This window comes from Boleophthalmus pectinirostris, unplaced genomic scaffold (genome assembly GCF_026225935.1).
Source record: "Boleophthalmus pectinirostris isolate CB_2022bp ecotype Guang Dong unplaced genomic scaffold, ASM2622593v1 HiC_scaffold_13, whole genome shotgun sequence".
Taxonomy (NCBI): domain Eukaryota; kingdom Metazoa; phylum Chordata; class Actinopteri; order Gobiiformes; family Gobiidae; genus Boleophthalmus; species Boleophthalmus pectinirostris.
Genome location: NW_026571036.1, coordinates 17,723,903 through 17,749,038, shown reverse-complemented (window position 1 = coordinate 17,749,038; position 25,136 = coordinate 17,723,903). Strand labels below are relative to the sequence as shown.

Here is a 25,136-nt window from a genome sequence, read left to right as displayed (position 1 = left end):
CCTCAAAAACATATCTGGAGTTGTGTTTCTGCTCCACTTTGTCATGTCATGAAGTGGTAGTTTTCAAGTTGAAGCTAAAATCATTAAAATATTCCAGTGTAGGTGTATGAGGTTTAAAAACACAGTGAAACACTTCCTGTCTCCAAGCTGGAACCGTTTGACAGAAGAAAACATGCAGGATTTCTATGTTAAACATGTGTGAAAACAACTTTACAACATTTATTAGAAACTAGCATAATATGGGCACTTTAATGTGATATTTTTGCACAATTTTTATGACAAAGCCTCACAAAGTACAGCTATTTTGGGCACTTCCCGCTATAATCCTTGTATCATCTGATCTTCCACCAGCCAGTGCCAGTGTAACGTTTGCTGTTTATAGGAGCGTTGGGAAAGTGCCCGCTTGTGTAGACAGAACCCGTGTCTCACATATGGAAAAAGGGGAAGTTTGTTTAACCTGATTGTCTGTGCTTTTCATCAAACAAACACAAAGATGCACAAGAACAACACGCACAGAGCTGGACAGGAAGAGGTCCAGAGACGGTCCAATCAGAGAGAGAGCCTCCATCATCAGGCCTGTAACGTTAACACAACAGAGGTGGGGCTATGGCTGAGGCCCTCTGGAAAATGGAAGCAAAAATAATGAAAGCAAATTCACTCTAGAATTTAATTTTGGAAATGCTTGTTAATGTTGAACTGATCTGGAAAATTATTTTTACGTGGAATTTCAAACAGTGTGCCATTATGCGATAACTGATCACGCATACATTTGATTTAATTATTTCCCATTTTAGTGTTTTTCTTCAAAGTGCATTGCGTACATGTTCAGGTTGGGGTTCCGCTACCATGGAGATGCTATTGCAAAGCAATAGCATCTCCATGTAATGTTTCACAATATTATATTAAACTTATATAAGATGCATTTATTCAATTATGGCGGTTTTTATTGCTCATAAATACCTTTAAAAAATGCTTTCTTGTGAGTGAGGTCGCCTTTTCACAGATCTCTCTCGTAAGTTGACCTGGAGGAGTCTCCTGCTTGTTTCTACGGAGACTGAAAAGCTTAAAGCCATACTTTGGAATATTGGTGGTAAAGCAATAACATTTCCATTGAGACAAGTAACTGGCAGGGCCCTCTACTAGAAAAGTTACACATTGCACCTTTAAGCAAACCTCACCAGAGAGCAAAACAATCATCACTGACAAACTCTAAGAAACAGACAGTGGTGTGGACAATATTCAGCAACTTATATAACCCTAAAGATGATCAAAATAAGCTGCCCTCTGCAGGACACTCTCCACATTCTTTTTTAAATCGGGTAAATGCTGTCATGATGAACGCACTGGAACAATTAGAAAATGACCACACCGGATTGTACTCTACAGCCTAATAATAAAACAAAGACCGGACCTGGAGTGGGTATTGTGAGGTGGTGGTTGCATCGCTACTGTCCCGTACCTTTTATAGCACTAGCCTTTTCGCTAAAGGTCACATCTCTCACTTAGGCTGGTGGCTAAATGTCGTAGCATTCGTGTGACCTTCCCTAACCATCCGCTAATGATCCACAGACAGACCGCGGCATCGGAGCCAGGAAACGGTTGGAATATTCACCCAAATTATCAACCCGCTTCACTCAGTACTGTCACGCCGGATGGCATTTAAGGATTCCTGGAAAAATTATGGTAGAATTTAAATCAGCAGAGTCACAAATCAAATCACAGGAACCATAAAATTGGACTATTTCACTAAGAAAATTCTACCTTTTTAAATTAAAGTTCTTGTTTTATTATCAGTGAGACAATTAAGTTAATTAAATTCATAGATTTAATTAACTGAGGTGATTTAATGTTTTCACCTAATAAATAGTTAACATAATTCTATGACAATAAAACTAAAATTGACTTTCTAAGTTTAAGAATTCAATTTGATCATATAACCCTACTTACTTATATTTAAAGATGCACTGCGCAATATTTCTAATGGAGGGTCTATCACATGGTTGTCTCCATGGTAATGTTATTGCTTTGTCGAGAATGTTCCACAGTATAGATTAATCCTGTCTATCACGAGGAAGATGAGCAGGTTACAGCACTCATTACAGTTCAGTTCTGTGGAGAGTCGCTCCTAATCACAGAAGGAATTACTGTATTTTTAAGCAATAGAAACACAAGTAATGAATAAATGCTAAATGTATAGAATTATTGGCATTATTGACATACTAAGAAATCTCCATGGACACAAGCAGGTAATGAAAAAGCAGCAGAAAAGTTGCGCAGTGCATCTTTAAGACTAGAAATGGGGACACTTCAGCTTATACACCTGAATGAGAGACAGTATTCCGTGGTGTGGGCTTGTGCTTTGTATGAGCGCGGTGTTGTCTGACCCATATTCCCTCCCACAAGTTTTGTTTGTGTTTTATTTACTGCCAAAGTTTGTGGAGTGACAGGACAGCTGCAGGCTCTCTCTCCTCTTCTCATCCACACATCCTGCTCCTCGGCTCTCCTCTTTTAAACATGAAGCGCACAAAGCCTATCTGCCCTGATTGCTTCCTCTTCCTCTGTTTTATCTCCACAGGATGTAACAGCAAACTCCAGAGGTGAAAAGCATTATTTCAAACTAAACACTGAGCATAGGTATAGACAGTCAGCAGTGTGAAGCCAATGAAATCAATATACAAACAGATTTTAAAGTAGGCTTGAATACAGATATCAATACTATCAATACTACAATTACAAGCCTGTATTGATCTAAACTAGTTTATCCTCACTTGGTTTGAAAATTACACTATTTTGCCATTGTGTTATATCCAGTATTCTGTGTTTTCATTAGTATCAAAATCAAGTTTGACATTTTAGTTTTGCTATATTACAAGTGTTCACAACTATGGTCAGCACATTTTCATATAGGTCAAAATTATGCAATTTTGGCTACGTTCAGGCTGCAGGGCTTGATGCTCAATCCAGATTTTTTGTGAAATCAGACTTTTTTGCGAGGTTGTTCACATGTCCAATTAAATGTGACTTGTATGTGATCTACAGTGTGAACTTTAAACGAACCAAAAGTGTCCCGCATGCGCATTGGAGGACACGATGACGACACACACAGCGAACATACTCAGTGTTTACATAAGTTGCAAAAACATTGGGCTTGTCTCCCAAAAATAAGGTCCAGTTCTTTGTAAAAGGGACAGGTTACACGTCCACTGTCGCTTCGTTTGTTGAGTCTTTAGCCTCCTTGTATTTGGCTCTCAGCCTATTTATTTTTTGTTGACAATGGAGCTAGGGCCGCCTGTAGCCACGCTCGGCCATTTCTCTGGCAATCATTTCAAAAACCTTCCAGTTCCGATAAGACCCCTTCAATACAGCGATTCCCACAAATATTACTAAACTCGTTAACCTCACTTTCCCTCCATTGACGAGACCCTGAGCCTGACGTGTAGGTTGGATGAATGCGACCGGGCTGTTCAGACTGAAGTCGCATGTCAAAAGATTGGATATATCGGTTTTAGGAGCACATATCCAAGTGGCCTGGGAAAAAATCTGATCTTTGTCGTTCAGACTGTCATTAAAAGATCAGAGGCAGGTCGCATAGGAGCAAAAAAGTCAGATTTGGGTCGCTTCAGGCTGCAGTCTGAACGTAGCCTTTGAGATATGCACACTCATTTTTAACTAAAAATGTAAGTATATGGTTAACGTTGTCTTGAAGGAAGTGTAAATGCATTTTTATCTCTAAACTATATCTTTTTTACCTACATACAAGAAAGAAATATTGTACTTTACACTATAAAATACATCACTTTAACAATTGAGATGTGCCCCCATATGGAGAACCCAATCTGCATATTGAATACTGTGGATACACATGCTCAATCTACAGCTCGTCTATAATCTACCTAAAGTCATGAAAAGAGCCAGACTCCAGTAAATCAGCGCTCCATCTAAGCCATAGCTGCCAACTCAACCAGAACCACATGGGCCTGCTGTCAAGAAGAAGAGGCTGTGCTATTAAACTGGGAAATACGGTAATGACAGACAGAATATACAGCCAGACATCTTTGGACAAGGGCTAAAATAAGAAAGTCTTAAAAGTAATGCGGTACATGTGTGAGGGGATTATATGCAAAGATGTATTTTACCCAACTATGCTAATTTGGTAGTGGCAGGCTGTTGAGAAATGCTGAATTTAAGTGTAGTATTAGTAGTAGCAGTAACTATTTTTATTTTTCAATACATTTTTAACTATACATTTAATATTGAGAATAATGCAAGTAACTGTAACATCTAACAGCAACTTTGGGCCCAAACAAGTAATTCCAAATCTGACAGATAGCTATAAATAAAGGTTTGTTTGTTTTTTCCCACGATTTTGAGTTACAAATTTTTCCAGCTCGTGTATGTCTTGGGGAAGTCAAAATAAACTGTAACTTGAGGAGGGCGTCCATACACACGACCCTTGCCCCAGACTTGAACCCACAACCTCGTCGTAACCCATATTTTAAATTGACCATAACCATTAGGATGTTGGTGGTAGAATAAGGCTTATTTATTTGAGGGCCTATGGGGTGACTTCTCTCTGGTGCAACATTCCGAAATAGTTTTCCCTGTAACTTGGCAACGGAAGGGTGCCCCACTACCCTACATCCTGATGACAAAGGACCCCAGGACTTCCTATGGGGTTTCAAAAGACTACTTGGAAAGAACCTTGAAACACAACTCCAGTATTTATTTTAGTACTGCTTGTATCACTGACTGGACTAAGTATGTTTAAAGTCCCATATTATGCTATTTTCATTGACGTTATAATGTTGTTTCCTCATCAAAAACATAACTGAAGTTGTGTTTTGTTTCATATACACATGTTTAACACACAAATCCTACATATCTTTGTGTTTTTAAACTCCACACACCTTCACTAGAATCATTTGGGTGATTTCAGCGCTAGAAGTGGGTTAGGGTTATTGTCAATCTCTGCTCAACAAAAGGTAAAAGATAGCTGTTAACTTGACTAAATGACGTCCGCTTTAGAGATATGGACAGACAAACAAATCAGGATTATGCAGGCATGTGTAAAAGGGAAAAAAAGGACAACTCCAGGTATGTTTTTGATGAGGGAACCACATTATAACATGACTTAAAGCTCACTAGAGTCAATTTTATAAAATATGGGATCCGTAAGTGTTTTGGACTTACCATGTCTAGTTCTTGTGAGACTCTTCGTTTGCGCAGCTCTTCCATGCGGTCGCTGACGTCGTTGAAACAGGTGTTGTAGTACTCTGCGTACTCTTGAGCAAGGTCATCTATGTTGCCCAGTGAACCATCCTATAGAAACACAGAATAAGAATAGCCTTTAGTACAAAAACAAAGAAACAATGAATCAGCCAGGCCAGTAAGCGTTATACCAGTGTGGAAATTATAAATACATTTTGAGTAATCTTTATTTTCAGTGTACGTCAATACCGTTTTGAGGAATGGCCCCACTGAACTTTAAACCCAATTCCTTTCTGTTAGATAAGAACTTGTTTGGGCTAGTGCATCCTATGTTGACTCCGAGGCCTTCATCTACATACAAAGACTGGAAGTGCTCCAACAACAATCTCCCCAGAGGTCATACAGTCTTTACAAATGATACAATCCAGGAACAGACTATTGCTGAGTAAAGAAAAGACTATATATCATAATTCCTTATAACTGTACACCCGGCACTGACTAAATATGAGGAATTAGGTCAGTAGATAGTGGGATGTTTGTGTAATAATGACTGCTTAATAATGAAAATACGCTGATTTTAGAACATTTTGGTTCTCTTTAAGGCTGCACAAACTATACAAGAGAACACTTAAAGGTACACTATGTAACTTTTCTGGTAGAGTTCACCTCCTGCTTGTCTCCATGAATAAGCTTTGCCTGGAATGTTCTACAGTCTGGTATTAAACTTATCCTTCATGAAGACAGTCAAGGAGGCACTAGACCAGTTTACAGGTCACATCTGCGTAGAAGCACCCACCTCTTACTTAGAATTGTTTATCAATGCATTTTTTGCAATAAAAAAAACACATCTAATATAATAAAAATAAGATAGTTAGATTAATTGCTTTTACACCACGGTCAGTGAGAATTTCAATGGCTAAAAATGGCATTAACACTGTATAATGCGCAAGTACATCACCATAGCAACGAGTAATTGCTGTTGTGTATATTTGTCATTTAATGCTTATTTAAATCAATAAAAATCACCTTGTGGATAAAAAAAGGAGACGTCCCTACCACCAGAAAAGCTCAATAGTGCAGCTTTATGTACCATGCATGCAGTTATACAGGTTTATTGTTTATTTATTGTTATCTTTTCGAATATGGTGCAGCCCTTGTCCTCTGGTCCATGTGAGAGAATCCCAGCTGCTGAATACTGAATGGTGTTGACCTAATCTGTGCCAGGCAGACAGAGAGCATAGAGTCAGTGTGTGCGCTCGGAACAGTCCTCCTCAGTCTACGGCTTTGTGGATGGGTGCTCTTCTCCTTTGGGTGCCAGGCCTCACATGAATAGATCCCTGTGAGCGGACCACCACAGGCTGTGTAGTATATAACCACACCGGGCCGGAGAGATGGCACATTTATATGCGTCGCCGATGTGCAGGAAATGCCTCCACCAAAACACCAAAACAAACAACCCAAGAGCGCAATTAAGAAGCAGTGTTGGGAAATGAAGATGGAAATAACCAAGTATGGATTAAGCATGGGTGATCTTGCTAAACAAACTGAGATTAAACTTGCAAGAGGCTCCATGTTGCAGAATTTTTCAAAATTCAAGACAAATATTGCTAACTTCCGAAAGACAAAATTTCTGCTTAAAGGGGAATCAGCTGGAGAGTCCCCCTGGCTGGAAGGTCCCCAAGGCACCCTTTATGAAACAAAGTAAATGAATCTATATTAAAAAAAAATATAAAATAGAAATAATAATCATCTATATTGTATTAATTACACACACAAGTTACAGTATATCTCAACACATTTGTTCATGTTGAGCATGAACACCCAGCTTTTATCCCCTGTTGCATGACATGACACCTGACATGAGTTGATTATGTTAATGGTAAACAGGGAAGGAAATAATTAATATTTCTTCTCAAATCAACAGTTACTTATGCTATAGGACATGGGAACAAGAAAAATATTATTTAAAATATGATATCATAGTAAACTTCTGCGAGGAAATAAGGATTATATTGATATTACATATTGAAAAAATGTGTGCCGCTTCAGGAAAAATCAGTAAAATGACATAAACAAGGCCTGACATTTGGTCTGGCTACATTCACATTTCATTTTGTTACGATATAGAATGCTGATTTTCTAGTGATTGATTTTGCTTACTAAATCCCTCCTCTCAGTTACCCGTGTGTCGCCCAAGAGAAGCGGGTGCCCGGAGGGAGGAGGGCAAAGCTCGAGCTGGGACTTTCAAGCCAGGGGGACACTTGAGCTGGTATTTGCTTAAAGGTAGAGTGCTACCAATCTGAAAGTTAGTAGCAAGATCCCAGTTTGAGTCTATACCATAGACTATATAAAGATGTGGACTAAGCTCATGAGGCGAGCAGTTATAGGAGTGAATTTGGAGTCAGTAAGATTGATTTATAAATAAAAACACCAGCATCATGTAGAGCGGGTTGATACGAAAATTTTACGATCAAAATGAGGAGCCTGACAGTAGCAGTTAGAGAGAGCAGAGTGACATTTTCTCCATACTGTCTTTGTTTTCCTTCAGTAAGACACTTCACCCGGATCAGCTCCAGCGTTTATGCATGTGTGTGTGTCTGTGTGTCTGTGTGTTGTTTACAAAAATATAAGGGACAAAAACAAGCAGCTTTAATAATATTTTGTCGAGAAAGAGCTGGAATGTAAGGTCATTGCTTAATTTTGTTTACTGATGTGCTCGTAACCTTGTGCTTTTGCAATCTGGGAGTCGCAACTATATGGGCAAAGTAATGTGCTGATTGTTGCTTGTTTTAATTCCATCTATTTAGAATGTAACTCTAAAAACCTAAAATTAACTATCTGGGACTGGCAGGTCACAACACAAACTGTTCCCCATTTTTTGCAATAACCTGAGCTCTGGTTTTAACATGTCATCTCCCAGACTCGTTACAAAATCCGCTACGTTCACAATCTTGTTTGCAGATGTCTGAAATTCCCAGTGGGATCAGACACAAGCTTTACCACTTCGCTCTTGTCAGTTGCAAAAGTACAGCATGTTTTCATTGGTATACACTTCTTAACACCTTACCTAAGTCCGAAGATTCAACTCTCCAGTGGTCAACTTAGCAGATAAAGTGGGACATGTAGAGACAGACTGCACGTGTTTGGCTGTTTTCAGATTGAGCGCGTGCTGAAGTCCTCATGTACGCGCACATAGTCGGGATTCTTTTAATTCTCCAGTGGCATGAGCTCACTGGGGTACAAGGCAGCTGACCACCTCGGCTGTGTAAGTGATATGGCCGGCTGTAATGCAGTTTGTACGAGTGTCATGTGAGAATGCATGTGAAATCAGGGGAAAGATTGTATCAGGGGAAAGTGGAGACACAATACTCATCTACAAAAATGTACTCAAGTACTTTTTGAATGCTGCAAATATACGAATACTGTGTGTGCTTTTATGATAAATTTCTATATGAAAAAAGAAAAAAAAAGTAAACAGTCCAGAAGGAATGGGTCTTAAAAATATGCTATTTTTGTACCTGTCTCAAACTTGTATAAATGGTGGAGATTATTAGTAGTAGTAAGAGTTGTAGTAGTGGTAGTAGCAATTATACTTAGTAGTAGCGGTAACAATGGTCTTACTTGCTTGCAGGAGAAGGTTTTACAAGGGTGCTTGTAAAAGGTTACCAAGACAACATCAGTTGAGGGGTAAAAGGTACACAATGCAACTTTTCTCTCCACCACAGAATGATATTGAACCTGATTAGCGCTATTAGCGGTTCAATGATAATGAAAGCTCACGATATGGTGGGAAGGTTCACGATTAGGGATGTAAAGTTATCCAAATCTCTCAGTACGATATTTTTATGATATACATCTCACGGTACGATATTTATTGTGATATTTTGTGGAGACTAACAAAACTGTTAATATGCAACTTTTTCCTCTTAAAATGCCTTGACAAGACTTAATCCAAAGAATGAAGACTTAAAAGTACTTAGAACTTATTTCTTCATGTCGTCTATACCGAAACAGAGCAAAGGATCATGGTCTATGTAGTTCTTTTTTTTAGCTATTGCTGCACCATAACTCTTAATTTAAGCAAAGAGACTTTGATATATTCGATATAGAGGAATTTGATATATTGTGATGGCCCATAATATTACTGTGAGAACTTTGATGATACGATATCACAATATTTCGGTTACTGTTACATCCCTATTGACTATTTTGGATTTGTTCAATTACAGGCGTATATCAGCTAAATAATACCTTGAAGATCATGGAATTAGAATGGTGGTGTCATTTGATTGTCTTCATGAAGACAATTTTAATGCCATACTGTGGAGCATTCCAGGGAAACACCTTCACTAGAAAAGTTACATTGTGCACATTCTAAAGACATGATGAGTCCTAGACAAAAGTTGAACTTTGTAGGAGTACACATATGATCAAGTTATTAAGAAGCTAAATTCCCATTGTATTCTGACATCTAGGGACTAATACAACGGATTTATGATGTAACAAGTCCTCCACCCATGGCCCAGACCGCAGCCAACTCCCCACACTGACTCAAACAATAGCAACAACAGCCTCAGAAACACCCATGCTCAGATGAACTTGTATTTACAGTAAGCCTCCTCAAAGCCATTTCACTGCCAGCGCTTTCAAGATGGCGTCTCCCCGGCAGCGGACGGAACAAAGTGTCAGTTCTGTCCTCAAGATTTTGCGCAATTGACAAACAGAGGAGTGATTGAGAAAACATTATGGGCTGGAAAACACTTGTGATGAGTGCCAGTCTTTGACCAAATTAAGTGGCTGCTTTATAGTGTGAAGTACGGTATTCGGACCACAACAGTTGGACTATTTTTGGAAGGGATTTTGCTACCATTAGTTTTATTATTGCTGTGGTTAAAGTGACTCATTAAGTATTATTGTCTTTTGTAAAACATTATGGGATTTCTAGTTCTATTGAAATATAATGCAACAGAACCAGTTTGGCTAGGTGCTAAAGTTAGTAATCTTTGCCAAATTAGTGAAAGCAATGTTAATATTTTACCATAATATCCAATTTTGTATATCAGAGGTGTTTATTTTTTTATTTTTTAAATTAAGGGCCAGATACTGAAACAAAGAGGGCGAACTGAGAGCTGCAGACTTAATGGTCGGTCATAGGCTGCTGTCTGTAATTCATTTTTGCATTCACCACAGGTTAGACTGAGCCACTAAACCTAGAATTAGGTTTAGAACTTTAGTGTGGCAGTTCATACTGGGTTTATAATACGTGTTAAAACTTGAAGCACTGCAGCACAGCTTTAAGTAATATGGGCCAATTCAAGCCTGAGGGCCAAGAAAAAAACAGTCTGCACATTTGGTCCCCAGGCAAAAGTTTGGACATGCATGATGTAGTTTCTATTGTTAAACAGTAAACAACAAATGATAATGACATTTTTACATTTTAGTAATTTGACACGGATAAATATGTGACACAGAAGAGCATTTATTCCTTTAAGGTCCCATATTACAAGAAAAAATATTGTGAGCTTTCAGCCATGTTATAATGTTTGCTCCTCAAAAACATACCTGTTTTGTTTCATTCATACACATTTTAATACGCCTTTAATATTAGTTTGTCTACATCTCCAAAACTCAAAATGCTCTGTTCCACCTTGTGATGCCATGTAGTGGTAGTTTTCAAGTTAACAGCTCCCTTTTACCTTTTGTCCAATACAAATGAGAAATTCCAGGGCTGAAATTATCCAAAAAAGAAAAACTTAGCCTTAATACGCAGGTTTTGTGTGCTGAAAATGTGGAAATAAAACAAAACACAACTCCAGGTATGTTTGTGATGAGGAAACAACATTATAACATAGCTCAGAAAATAGCGTAACATGGCCCTTTAACTAGTAGGGCTTAAATTTTTCCTTCATAGCTTTAAGAACAAGAATATCTGACTTTATTCAGCCCTCGGGACCACCAACATTTCTGACCAACCTCTGCTCAACATTTTTCATGGGTTAAAGCGCTAACTTCTCACTTCAAGCTCAAAGAAGAGACACATTCCAGTTGGTAGTGGGCGTTTGGTTCAGGTCAATGGCTGACGCTCGCATTCAGTTCCTTCACTGTGGACGGCGGTGTACATGGCTGGCCCATTGTTTCTGGGGTGACTGTGTGCTCTCATGAGGAAAGAACAATGACAACAGTTTACAATAGCTGTGCAGGGCATCTGATGTAATGTTAGAGCGGCAGGGGAGCGAGGCTTTTCACTGGATACACAACCCCGGGGGAAAAGAGAGCAGGTAGAAAAATGCTTACGTGTGGTAGAACTAATAAGCAAAACATTACAATGCTTCTACTGTGTTTTAAATGCAGTGATTTCATATAGAGTATTGTAGACCTGTCACAATAACAAAATTTTAAATACAAAATATTGCTGAAGTAAATATAGACAAAACTGAAACTAATTTATGCAACTGACAGAATAAAGTATAATTAAGTAGAATTATCTCCAAAAAACTATTTTCAATGTATTATATGGTTAAAAAAATAGCTCTGCCTTACATATATTCAATTACAGGTAGGGGTGTGCAAAAATATCAAAATATCAGTGTATCGTATCATTTAATGTGATGATACAGTATCGATATCGTGGGCTGCTATATCGACATATCACCAAGAATATTTTTTGGGAGATTTTACAAAATGATTTTGTTACAGTGCTACAGTTTTGTTGCTTGTTTAGTGGAAGTAAACTCATTTAGGCGACATATTTGACATTTTCACTGTTTTGATGGGTAATTTAATGGGTGTGTTTCATATGAAGTTTGCACAAAAAGTGGTTGAACGAACACTTTCACAATATATCATATCAAACCAAAAGTGCACTGTATCTAGATATGTATCGTATCGGCAACTTCTTAATGATACCCGGCCCTAATTACAGGTGTTTTTTTTCCTCAAAAATACTTAGAAACAGGCATCCCGACTGTGAGTGGGGTTGCCTCTCCACAGATCTGACCTGTAACTTGGACTGGATTGGTCTCCTTAATGCTAGAAAGATTTATTACCGTACTGTGAAGCATTCCAGACAAAGTAAAAACGTTTCCATAGAGAAAAGCATTTAACAGACCCTCCACCGGTACTTAGTTTGCATAGGGTTAAGGTAATATAGTCATTTTTGTGGCAGGTCTAATGTAAAGACCAATCTAGTGGCAAATACTTGTGTCCTCTTTTTTGTAGTTATATTTTTATTTATGAAAATGCAAACCAAAATGAAAGCTAAAAGCGCACCAAAATGTCTAAATGACTTATATTTACCATTAAAAACCCATTCTAGGCTTGGTTTGGAGGAAAGTGAAATACAAAGTGATGGGAAACGCAGGTGGCTGGAAATAGGAGAAGACACTGCTGGCATTTTGGCCGCTCTGACAAATTCACTCTTCTAATATAATATGAAGTCATGAAACAGTCGCGGATTCCATTAAGGCAACTGAGGGGAGACTGGCGAGGAAGTTTGGGAGCAAGGGGCAGACAGCATCCCTTCTCGGGCTTTTCCGCAGGATATCCCGGGGCAGAAGAGAGGGGCAGATAGGAAACCTGCCAAATCTCTAATAATCGTAGCAATCCGGGAGGGCAAAAAGGTTATCCGCACCCATATTAAAGGCTCAGATTACGCTATTGTCTGATCTATGTTATAATGTTATTTCCTCATCACAAACATAACTGGGGATTTGTTTCATTCATGTTTAACATACAAACCCTGCATATCTCAAACTGAAAACACTTTGCCATTATAACATGGTTTAAAGCTTACTTAAAGAGTCAATTTTGTGTAATATAGGACCTTTAAATTATGACAGAATGACTTAGAACAGAGATAAGGCAGCAAAAGAACACAAGGAAATGTAATTTGGCATGGATACTTGAAACATATGGAGCTGAAGTGTTGTGTAGGAGGTAGCATATGGTTCCTAGACTGAATCAATAATCGTATCTTGTTATTGTATTCTTAGCTCAAAGGATGAACTACCACCGTCTAGAACATCACATTTTTTTCATAACTTACGTCAGAACTATGAAAAAGAGAGACTAGGCAGACCACACGGCCTACTGGCTCGAGAAGAGACTTGGAAAACCTGGAAGAAAACCTGGAAGATTTAGGGTTTGTTTTGGAACATTAGATCAGGGCTTCCCAAACTTTTCAGGCCAGCCCAGACTCCTAAAATAACCGTTCAAATGCCTGGAATAATTTAAAGCGGCAAAACATATACATTCTGATTCAAAGTACTATGCTTTTGAGTAATTCATTTTGTTAGTTGACCATGTTTTAGGCAGAGGAGATATGATCAGGGTAATAGGTTTTGTCATATTTGAAAAGCTGTCAAAAAGAATACACAATGCATCATAGCTGTTGCCTGTGGGAGCTGTAATCATTCTATTTTATTCACTTCAAAAGTCAACAAATTTCAAAGTATATTTCAAAATATTGACTCTTGTGAGCTTTAAGCCATGTTATAATGCTGTTACCACCTCAAAAATCATACCTGCTGTTGTGTTTCGTTTCACACACAAACACATTTTTGAGTAATTAATCAATCTGGCTACATCTCCAAAGTTCAAAGTACTCTGTTTCCCCTTGTGATGTCATGAAGTGGTAGATTTCAAGTTAACAGCTACTTTTTACCTTTAGTAGAGATGGAAAGTTGGGCTGAAAATACACTAATGATTCTAGTGAAGGTGTACGAAGTTTAAAAACAAAGTAGAACACTTCCTGTATTTACAGCAGTGTTTCCCACAGAAAAGTGGTTCATCAAGGTGGTGGTGGGGGTAGATTCTGTGCCGGCGAAAGTGGGGACAGGTCGTGACAACCCTAGTTTTGTGAGGATTCACGTGGTTTACAGGGACATAGTCAAAGCGGGGGGCAGTTGTTGTCAAGGTGGCTGCCCTAACTATAAAGCGCTGCGGGAAACACTGAACAGATGACGTCACAAAGTGGATCTGAGTGTTTTCCATTTGATAGCAAGAACTCAGCCTAAACATGCAGGATTTGCATGTTAATCATGTGCGAATGAGACAAAAAACAACTCCACGTCTGTTTGTGATGAGGAAACAACATTATAACACAGAAAAACAGAAAACAGCGTAATCTGGTCCTCTTAATTAACATTTCCATATTTAAGCATAGCCTTGTGTAGTGCATGTTTAATAACTAAAACCCGCGCTGGGAAAAATAGCTTTAGCTTAAAAAGTGCAACCAAATCTGTTCTGAGGCGTCATTAAACCCAACCACATTTCACAGTGAGTAACGTCCCGACTGCCTTTAAACTCTTAATTAGCCCAAGAGCTATTTACACAACTCTAACCTCAAATAAATGACTGACTCGTGCAGGCATTCTTATTAGCACATACCACGACAGGTTGCAGTGTATGGTTAACCTTTTGAGGTGTGAACTCATAAGCAAGGCAAGGGAACAAAGGGTCAGACTGGATTCCTATGAGATTTACAGTCAAAACATGAAGGACCTATATTTTGAAGGTGCGTATGAGAGCGTTTGGTTTGGCAGATGAAGTCAAAAATGTTTCACGTACGATTACAACTTCTTATCAAGATTGATGATTATCTTAAACAAGTAGCTGCCAAAATACAGCCCGAGGAGGATGGAAAAATTCAAGGCTAAAATAGCAACTTGATAAATACTTGTCAGTTAAAGGTGCATTATGCAACTTTACAGGTATGTAGGGGGGTCCGCCATTGTTCGTCGCCATGGAAACGATACTGTTTTGCCTATTATGTTCCACGCTATGGCACTAAACTTATCCATCTTATGTTTATTCAATTGCAGGAGTTTATATTGCTAAAAATACCTTGGAAAACATGAATTGTTACTGTGAAAGAGGTCGCCACTCCTCAGATCTAATCTATAACTGGTTCTTCTCCAGAAAGTTTAACAGAGCACAGTCATCGTAAGTGCACTGTGTAACTAGCTGAAGTAGTAGCCTATAAGCACTTATCATTTTGAGGTGATAATAAGCACTTTTTACATTACATTTATATTCCTGGTACTACAAGCTATAATGTGCGGTTACAGTCAACGTTATTGGAATTCTCCTCAAAGCGTCTTGTGTTTTACTGTGATGTTTAAAACGTTTTAAAACTTGTGGGCGTTTCATAGGAAAAGACTAATGAGAGCGTGGTGCTGTGTTTATTAGCTCTATGGGCAGCTACTTTAATGTACTGTTCCATACTACAAAGTGGACGGATATTACTAACATATTTTAAAGGGACAGTGCACTATTTATAGTTTTAATTGGTAGCAAGAACAAGATTTCATTGTGTAATTTACACATAAAAGCCTGTAATAAAGTCAACTGATTGTGTATTTAAAAATAGTTTATGTATGTTTGAAAAGGAAGCACAAAAATCTGGCTGACCAATCGGTGGACAGCGATGGCTCTACACTGCACTAACCCAGGCTGACAACTACATACCATTCACATCTCCAGCGCTAGACCAAACTAAATTAACACCTCAGTCTCTAAACGCTGGAAGTGGCAATACAATCACAACTGTCCAGATCAATGGGCTGCAACAGTATCCCTCTGCAAACAAAAGAGCAGTGAACTGAGCCAAATGGTAACGTGAAAACAAGTAAAGTACAAACCAATACTTTTACAATGCATATTATTATGTATACCTGTCAGGATAATTACTATACTGACTTATCACTCTATATATGAAAGATGGAACAATATTTTTTGAAGGTCAGTATGTACTTTTTCTTGAAATTTGTGATATATATATTTTTTTGGCTATGTAATAAGATTTAAGATGTAAAAAGTTGAATACATAAGTTCTATGTCTCTTTACAGATGCCACTCAAGTATAAAAGTGTTTTATTCTACTTTTTATTTATTGCAGTGAATGTACAATATTGTCAAAAAAAAACCCATATAGAATATTTTTTGTGGTTTAAATCTGTTCTTAGATGATTGCGTCAGTGGTATACATTAGTTTCAACATTATCGTTTATTGTCTATACTTATTTCAGCAATATATTGAACCTCAACATTTGTTATCGTGCCGGGCCTATTATTAAAATTATGTATAACTTTTCATAGTAATTATGTTCTTACTAACAGATTTGAGAACTGAATGTGTACTTAAAAGTGCAAGTAACAGGCCTTTTCACCTCAGAAAGTACCTAAATAATTTCTCCTAAACCTTTAACAAAAAACAGAAGTTGGATTATTCTGCAATCTTAACACATCGAAAAGTTGGATAGATCATTGCACAAATCAAAAATAATAATCAAGCTATGATTAAACCAGTTTTAAACTACAACAAAACAAGACTGAGGAAGGACTAATTCAGATCTAACTAAACCAAAATTTAAGATTATAGGATTATGGCACAGTAAGAAATAGATCAGTGGTGCTCAGATCTGAATTAGAGAAGCAAATAGCACTTTTTTTTTTTTTTTAGACATGACACACTAATGTTGCGCATGTTTCTACATGAAGTTACAATACAACTTTGTAATAGAAAACTGATAGTCACAGTAGCAGAGATAGCCTTACTCTTGAGTTAAAGCATCGTTATTGCCAAGTTAATTTACGACTATAGCCTACTACAAAGAGTTTGTATTTGAGCAGGCTGGAGAAGGTACGCTACGAATTACACTTTACGCACATCCAACGCACAGCACAAAGAAGTCGAGCCATTTAACACAATGCTCCTATCGTGGGCACAGTCAGACAATGGTGTTGACGTGCAGAAAACCTTCACAAACTTTGTTATCGATCAGTAACGAGTGCAATCAAACAGCATACAAGTTTTGCAAGGCCACAACACAATAACCTATTGGCTACCAGTAGCTGGGCCCTTTGGTTGGAACAGCGTTGTTTTGATGCGTAGTTCACACGTACTTGCTACATGTCTGTGGATAATATCACTCCAGCAACAATGAAGTGCAAATTTTGGCTGTTTTTGCAGGTCTAAAGTGTCCCCCATCCCCCAAATGACAACACGCCACTCACCAGCATCCCCATAACGTCCGTCCAGAGCTGGGAAAAGCTGTCGGACGCAGCCGCAGAAGTGCCATCATTTTGGGCTTTCTCGGTAGAAGTTGTGGTCCCTTGCTCACCCTCCATCGTGGTCCAGTAAACAACTTTAACCTACTATCACGTGCGCGTTAAATCCTTGTTTTAAAAAGTAGTGAGTCGGGAGGTCGGAGCCAGCGTTGCTCTCTACGCAAAAATCCCCCTGTCACGCCGGTGTAGATTTCCAATAAGAGTGCACGGGACCGGTTGAAGCTCAGTGCGTAAAGTTTGTCCCGACATATTTACGGTATCCAAACAAGAAGTCATGCGCAAAACATTGAGTCTTAAATGTTAAACCAATTTTAAAGCGCAAGCATAGAGAGGCAACAGGTCCCCCACTTTTTCCAGCAAACTTCTTCGCCCCTTCTCTCCGCGTCAAGCAGCAGCAGCAGGCAGCCTTTCCCGGGTTCAAACCAAAACGGGGAAGGGGGGCAGGTCTCGTGAGCGGGCGAAAAAGTCTAATCACTCCTCAGAACACTGTAACAGCGCAAATAGAAGTCGTTAATTTCAAAGCAGCGACGCATTCAAGCCTGTTTCTATGTGGAATAACAAGAGAAAGAGGCTGTGAAAGTTGCTGCCCAGCGGCCAAACTCTGCGCTTCCCCCGCCTCAGTCTGAGCTCTCACACTCCTCCTCCCCCTCCTCCCAAAAACATGACCGCAGCAAACACATGCACATGTCACAGGCGCTCAGAGGACGTGCATCCCGATCATTGCCCTCTATCGGCACAAAACTGGATGGAAAATATAAGACCGTGCTACTTTTACAACGAGACAAGCACTGGGTGTCACAAGATATTATATTTGAAAGGACAACAAAAATACATTTTAGTTATAGTACACATATTAGTAAATAATATCAGCAGTATTTGTATTTGAGAATGCTTGAGAAGAATACTTTGAAAATTTTTTGAATACTGAATGGCCAGCGTCCAAATGTAGCCTAGTTATTTTGTTACACATTCCCTTACATCAGACATGTCAAACTCAGTCCCAGGGGCCAAATTTGGCCCACGATTTAATTATATTTGGTCCAAGAGATCATATCAAATATGTATTAGAGCTGGCCCGCTGGCTAAAGATAGGCTATAGAGACATTATTTATTTAAAATGTTGTTATTATTTTATATTCTGCTTGTTCTGGATTCAGTGTTTAAGCAAAAGTATTATTAAACATTTATTTAAATAAGGAAAGGTTTAACATTACATATCTCAAAGAGAAAATACGCAGATGTTGTTGAAATTTTTCAATAAAAATTTAGTTTGGCCCACGACTTAGCTCCAGTTTTTAATTTTGTCCCTCTGTGAATTTGAGTTTGACACCCCTGCTTTACATGGTCCAATCAGAGTATTCTGAATACTTATATACTTACTTATATTATAGTTTAAAAACACAATGCATTTATACATTTATTTGTCACTGATTAGAGAAAGAAAAATCACACAGCGATGTATTGTAGAGCTGTTTACCAGTTTTCTTTTATCTTTGATTTAAGAAAGTAACCAAATTAAAAAAGTAACTATACTGAATAATTTAGGTTAGATGTATTTGTTACTTTCCAACACAGCACATTTTTTGTATATTTACCATAGGCGGGATCTGCTCCACTTTTAGCCTACTACTGTGAAACAATTTATTTCTAAACAGTATTTCAAACTTATCTTGTGCTGACATTGCCTTCCACCCATACGTCTCTTGTACGCAGCTCGGCTTCAATAGAAACAGTGAACAAAGCACATTCTCCACACAATTGTATGAAAAACAAAAAGGCGCATGGGAAAAATGTTTTGCAGGGGGTGCTTGCATACGGCATAAATCTGTCACAAAATACAAAGAGAATCAAGCACTGTAAAGTGGAGTAAATTATGAAATATGGCAGATATATTAGTCTAAATGTCAAATGTTAAAAGTCCTGTATTACACAACATGTATTCGTGTGAGGTTTAAGCCATGTTATAATGTTGTTACCTCCTCAAACACATACCAGGAGTTGTGGGTTGTTACATTCATACATGTTTGCATAATCCTTTATTATTGGTCTATCTATATCCACAAAGCTCAAAAAGCTCACGGGTATGTTTATGATGAGCCAGCAACATTATAACATAGATCAGAAAAAGCGTAATATGGGCCCTTTAACAGTAGCAAACAGGCCCCTGCACCACACTTTGATTTAGCTAGAGTGAAAAGCGTTATGTTTGAGCGTGAAATTGCACGGCTATCCTTTGTTACGCTCCTCCAGTGAGCAGCTGTATTGTAAATATGGAGATGTGAAACTCTTCTTGTTGTTGCATGTGGAATTTTATTTTCTCAGAGCACCAACAGCTGCTAAGTCTCATGACAGATGCCAGAGATGGAGTGAGGATAGAAGAGAGGAGAGGAAAGAGAGAGAGAGGCAAAACAACACTTTTCTTCATGGTTAACAAGATGATTAGACCTGCAATCACGTGTATAAGTACAGCCAGGACCACACATCTGATGCATTCCAGGCGTGCAACCTTATAACTATGTAAAAGATAATTGGTGATATGGTAATACCCCTGGCTACAGTTGCAACATGAGTTTGACATGTTCTAAGAGGCCTGTGGGACGTAAAGACTTATAAAACATATGTCACAAGTCAATATTAATCAACGTGATATTACACAACATTGAGCTTTGGTGGTCATTTCATCATTAAAATAGTGTTTGAAGGTGATGTATTCTTGATGTAGAAACATAGGTATCTAAATCTACTACCAAAAATCACTATATCACTAAATCACTATATAGAATAACAATTATAAATGCAATCAAATAATAACAAAAATTTGTAAATATGTAATTTCAGTTAGTTAAAAAATGTTGCACCTACTGCCTGATACTAACTAGCCAGACTGGCGCCACCTAGTGCCTCTGCTCAATTTCATTTCTCTCCAGCGACCAGGTCAGGAATCAAAATACACTAGACAGTTTGCAAGAAGCACGAAAGTTGTAGAGCGCGCACCAGCCAATCAGCAAAGAGCTCTGTATCCATGTCTGAGTCCCTTTTGTGGTATAGCACAACAGTAAGCAGTCAAGATGGATGTAGACGGACCCATACATTCTGTGTTGGCAACGATTCCCGAGATCGAGGATTTAAAGCCAGAACAAAGAGAATGTTTGGTGAATTTTATCAAGGGGAAAGACGTTATTGCCCTTCTTCTTACAGGATTTGGGAAAAGCTTAATATACCAGTTAGCCCCGTTAGCGGCGCATTACATACATCACAACCAAATAGCAGCGATTGGTTAAATAAAAAAAGTACCTGCCTAGAGTCAATCAAGTTCATCAGTCATCAAATCCTAATGCTGCGAGGTCAGACGGTTTCCACAAAGTGAAACTGGCTGATAAATAAAACTAGATATTAACTACAATGTAAATTATTTTATTATAGCTGCTCCATGTATTTCTTACAGACAGTTTTCCATTATAAGGTGCACTATCTTTTCTGAAGGATCCCCAGAATGTTCCACAGCATGTCATTAAACCTATCTATCACTCTGAAAGGCATTCTTTTGCAATAAAAACATCGGTCATTTCGTAAATGCAAGATAAGTTCAGACAGATAAGATAAGTTTAATGCCATACTGTGGAACATTCCTTGCAAAACATCTTCACGGAGACAAGCAGGGCAGACCATCCACCAGAAAAGTTACATAGTGAGCCTTTAAATGAAGCTGTTGTACTCTTATGTTTTCAGTTCAGTTGTACTTGAAACCATATGAATGACTTTGACTTGGGGCACGGGTGAGTGACGGCTCCTCACCAGTCGTCTGCTTACAGTCTAAACACAGGGGCACAAGAACTGCTTTGTCCACTCACGTCTCAGGTCCACTGCCTCTAGACCTACGGGTGATCGACCTCTGTGTATATGCAATTACATCATCATACTGTCCATTAAATCTAACTAGGAACCATGTCGTGAAGGGGGATACCACTGAGCTGCAAGTGTCAAATGCAATGTCTTTGTAATCCAGTTTTAAAGAGAACATTTTATATTCCTCTTATTATTTACGGCCTGTGCTTGACTTTCATTTCATAACAAAGTCAAAATTGTTACTCTTTTTGTTGCCTTTTCTTCTTTTTTTATAACTCTTTCAGCAATAATGATGTTTATTTTGCGTTTTCAGTTTAAAAAGTAGAAATCTGTGATAAAAGCGTGCTTTATAATTGGCTCTATCATTTCATTGTCTTTTGTCATTTTAAACATTTTCACAAACTGCGTAGCTCTGAATTGGAGTCCTTGAAAAACTGCTTTTAGACATTTTCGTGTCTCTTAAAATGAAGTGTTTGATTATATTACTGGTTGTTGTGTTTCTTTGAAATTTCTTTTTATCAACAATGTGTGACTTTTTACACCCAGTTGTTTGAATAAATTACACAACCTTGTTACAAGAGGATGATAAATTGATATACAGACAAATATGCAATTCACAAAGGTAGTTCTGTAAGGTAAACATTTAAATTTGTATTATTGTATATGGATCACTGAAATAATTTAACCCAGCCCTAGCACCATCTAGTGCCTCTGCTCAATTTCACTTCTCTCCAGCGACTAGGTCAAGAATCGGAATACACTAGACGGTTTGCCAGAAGTTGTAGACCGCGCACTGGCCAATCTGTGAAGAGCTGTGAAGCCATGAAGTCAAACTCAAGCGCCTGTCTGGGTCCCTTTTGTGGTGCAGCACAACAGTAAACAAAGCCGGAACAAAAAGAATGTTTGGTGAATTTTATCAAGAGAAAAGACGTTATTGTCCTTCTTCCTATGGGATTTGGCGCGTTACATACGTCATGACCAAATAGCAGTGATTGGTTAAATAAAAAATGTACCCACCAACTGTCGAGTGAACAAATCCTAATGCTGAGAGGACAGACAGTTTCCACGAAGTGAAACTGTCTGATGAATCAGGCTAATAAGCATGTACACCATTGATGCTCTCTCTGCACCTATATTATTCTAATGGAAGTGTACATGCTAATCTCCACATATCACAAATAAATATATCTTAAATTGAAAAATATGCTTTGAAATGAAGAAATACAAGCTGAGATTCTGAATTTGTACAGATTAGATTGGATCAAAATGGTTTTGACTTTTCATGGTCTGTCAAACACTTGTCTTCATGGATATGTTAATACATTGTCTGGACTAGTTCAAAGTACGGTATTAAACCTTTCTATCATCATGGAGACCAAACCAAACCAGTTACAGGTCAGATCTGTGGAGAGGAAACCCCATTTACATCAGAATACTTTTTTGAACTTTAAAACCACCTGTAATTGAATAAATGTACGGTAAAGTTGACTGTGGAACATTCCAGGCAGAGCAATGACATATCCATAGAAACAAGCAGGTGAAGGACCCTCAAGCAAAAAAGTTACATAGTGCACCTTTAAATAAAGAAAGTAATTATTGCATTTCCAATAAAAAATCACATGAGTCTGATTTGTAAAAGTATAATTTCTTAACCAATGAATTGTTAATATATTTTGCTCTTTTTGATAAGATAAAAAGTTGCTAGGAAAGTAGTTTTATTTTAGTGCTATAAGCCATAAGCTAACTTCCGCAGCAGGAGTTAGTACAACACCTGTGTTTTTACATGAAGACATTTTGAAATATATTTTGAATAGTAGAAAGAGTGTGGACAGCTTTCAAATATCTATAGCAGCCTTTTATGTAGGATGATATGACACAACATCAGAATAATGTCTAAAAGCCTGAGGACTGTATAGAGCCTCATGACAGGTCTAATCATTATTTTGACATTTACACTTCTTTTATCTTTTCCCTTTCATCTGACTTATCTATTATTAAAGCAGGGTTTGATTGTGATAGTTTTCTTCTTCTGAACATCATAATGGAGCACATCAGCGGTGATAGACAGAGCTTCAAAGATGTTACTGAGATCTGGAGACATTAAGCACATCTCATGCACTGTGGATCTGCTCTTTAATGATACAACCAGGTGGATATGACCAATTTAAAAATACAAGAAGTTGGAAGATTTACGAAACTTGAGATATCATGTTTTATTTTTATTTTTCTAACTTTTCAAAGGGCCCATATTACGCTATTTTCTGATCTGCTCTATGTTATAATGTTGTTTCCTCATCACAAACATACCCGGAGTTATGTTTTGTTTCTTTCACACAAACCTTGAATATTTATGTTGAGTTCTTCCCTCAAACGGACAGAAAACACTCTGTTCCACCTTGTGATGTCATGTGGTAATGTAGGAAGTGCTCCACAGTGTTTTTAAACTCCCTATCATTAGAATCATTTGGATTATTTCAGACCTGGAGTTGCCAATTTCTACAGAACAAAAGGTAAAATGTAATTGTTAACTTGAAAACTATACTTCATGATATCACAAGGTGGAATAGAGCATTTTGAGCTTTGGCGATGTAGATAGACTAATTATAAAGGATTACTCAAACATGTGAATGAAACAAAACACAACTCTAGGTATGTTTTTGATGAGGTAACAACATTCTAACATGGTTCAAAGCTCACAAGAGTCAATTTTGCTCAATATAGGACATAAAATAAACTGCTTCCCTTGTAACTTTTTGGATTAGTTTTGCTTATCAGATGTGGAAATCAATACTTATCAATTACAATTTATGAGCAGATTGATTCAGTGTTCAGAAAAGAGAAAGCATAAGTATCATTTCCACCATAAGAGTGAAGATAACCAGAACATTTTGCACATTCTTAGACATTACAACTAACCTGCTGTGTAAAATGTGACTGGAGATGACTCAGTCTGATTAGAACAAATGTAGTGAAAATGGCAGCGAGATAGAGAAAGAATGTAGATAATATGAAAGCAGGAGATAGAAAGGAGACCTGGACCCTCCCCTCCTGATAGTGAGAGCGACCCTTTCTGGAGGGCACTGACCCACGCCTTTTAAATATAGACCCCGGGGGGAGCTGCAGAGCACGCTGGCAGTCTGATTAACAACACAGTGGAGAGACATCAAGGGCACCACCAACAAAGCAGAGGAACGCCAGTGAATATCAGAGAGAGGGCTGGGTGTTCAGTATCAACAGGCTCAAAGGTAGCTCCAGGCAACTTTTACATAATTAGTCTTCTAGTTTTAATGAGTTGACATTGTTCAACATTATTAGATTAAAAAAATAAAGTATATAGAAATCTAGTTACGCAAGAGATTAGTAATAGTAAAAGTAATACCTACTCACCTAGTACTATTACTACCAAGTCAAAAGTACTCATTTGGGAATTGCACTTAGGTCAGAGACCAGATCGGGTAATAGTTGCTGAAACGGATGGGATTTAACGTTCTCAAATTTTACAGGTGGGTATGCAGGCGGGTAGTGATTACACACGGGCAGGTCAGGTCAATCAAATATATATTATACATATATATATAAGAGTACCATGTACAAATAGTTCTAATCACAGTGTGTTCAGAAGGCCTACAGGGGTCTACATTCTTTATATTTAACTAAAGCCTACATCACTTAACAGCGACCATGGCAATATTCTCCAGCAGCATTCATGGTTTGAGGAGCATCGGCATGACGGAAGAGATAAAAGTTAAGTTGATGAGCGGTGCTTTTAAAATAGTTCACAATAACTCTTCAAGGGCAACATTTGTGTGTGATTTATCATGGGCACGGACGGGTAATGGGTAGAATGTTAATGGGTCCAGGCGGGTGCGGATTTAACTTATATATAATCAAGGGTTAACAGGCGGGTGTGGTGCTGTACTGCACGAATGAGAGCGGGTACAGGTCTCCAAAAATGTACCCGTGCAGGACTCTGACTCAGGTATGTTTTATTGTCAACTGTGAAGTTAAGTTAA

The 25,136-nt window shown here is 38.1% G+C and overlaps 1 protein-coding gene across 2 annotated transcripts in view; it reads right to left on the bottom strand.

Annotated features, from left to right (window-relative positions):
* The window catches only part of sash1a (SAM and SH3 domain containing 1a), a 262,733-nt gene that overhangs the window by 49,047 nt on the left and 188,550 nt on the right, over positions 1-25,136 (bottom strand). Inside the window, exons 1-2 of one of the 2 annotated variants that reach the window (XM_020918908.2) lie at positions 17,224-17,892; positions 5,191-5,319 (exon numbers count right to left, since the gene is read on the bottom strand). In XM_020918908.2, coding sequence (XP_020774567.1) covers positions 5,191-5,319; positions 17,224-17,337 — 243 coding nt within the window. In that variant the 5' untranslated portion in view covers positions 17,338-17,892. Of the gene's footprint in view, positions 1-5,190; positions 5,320-17,223; positions 17,893-25,136 lie in introns of those variants that run through there. The other variant, XM_020918832.2, reaches the window with a different exon arrangement.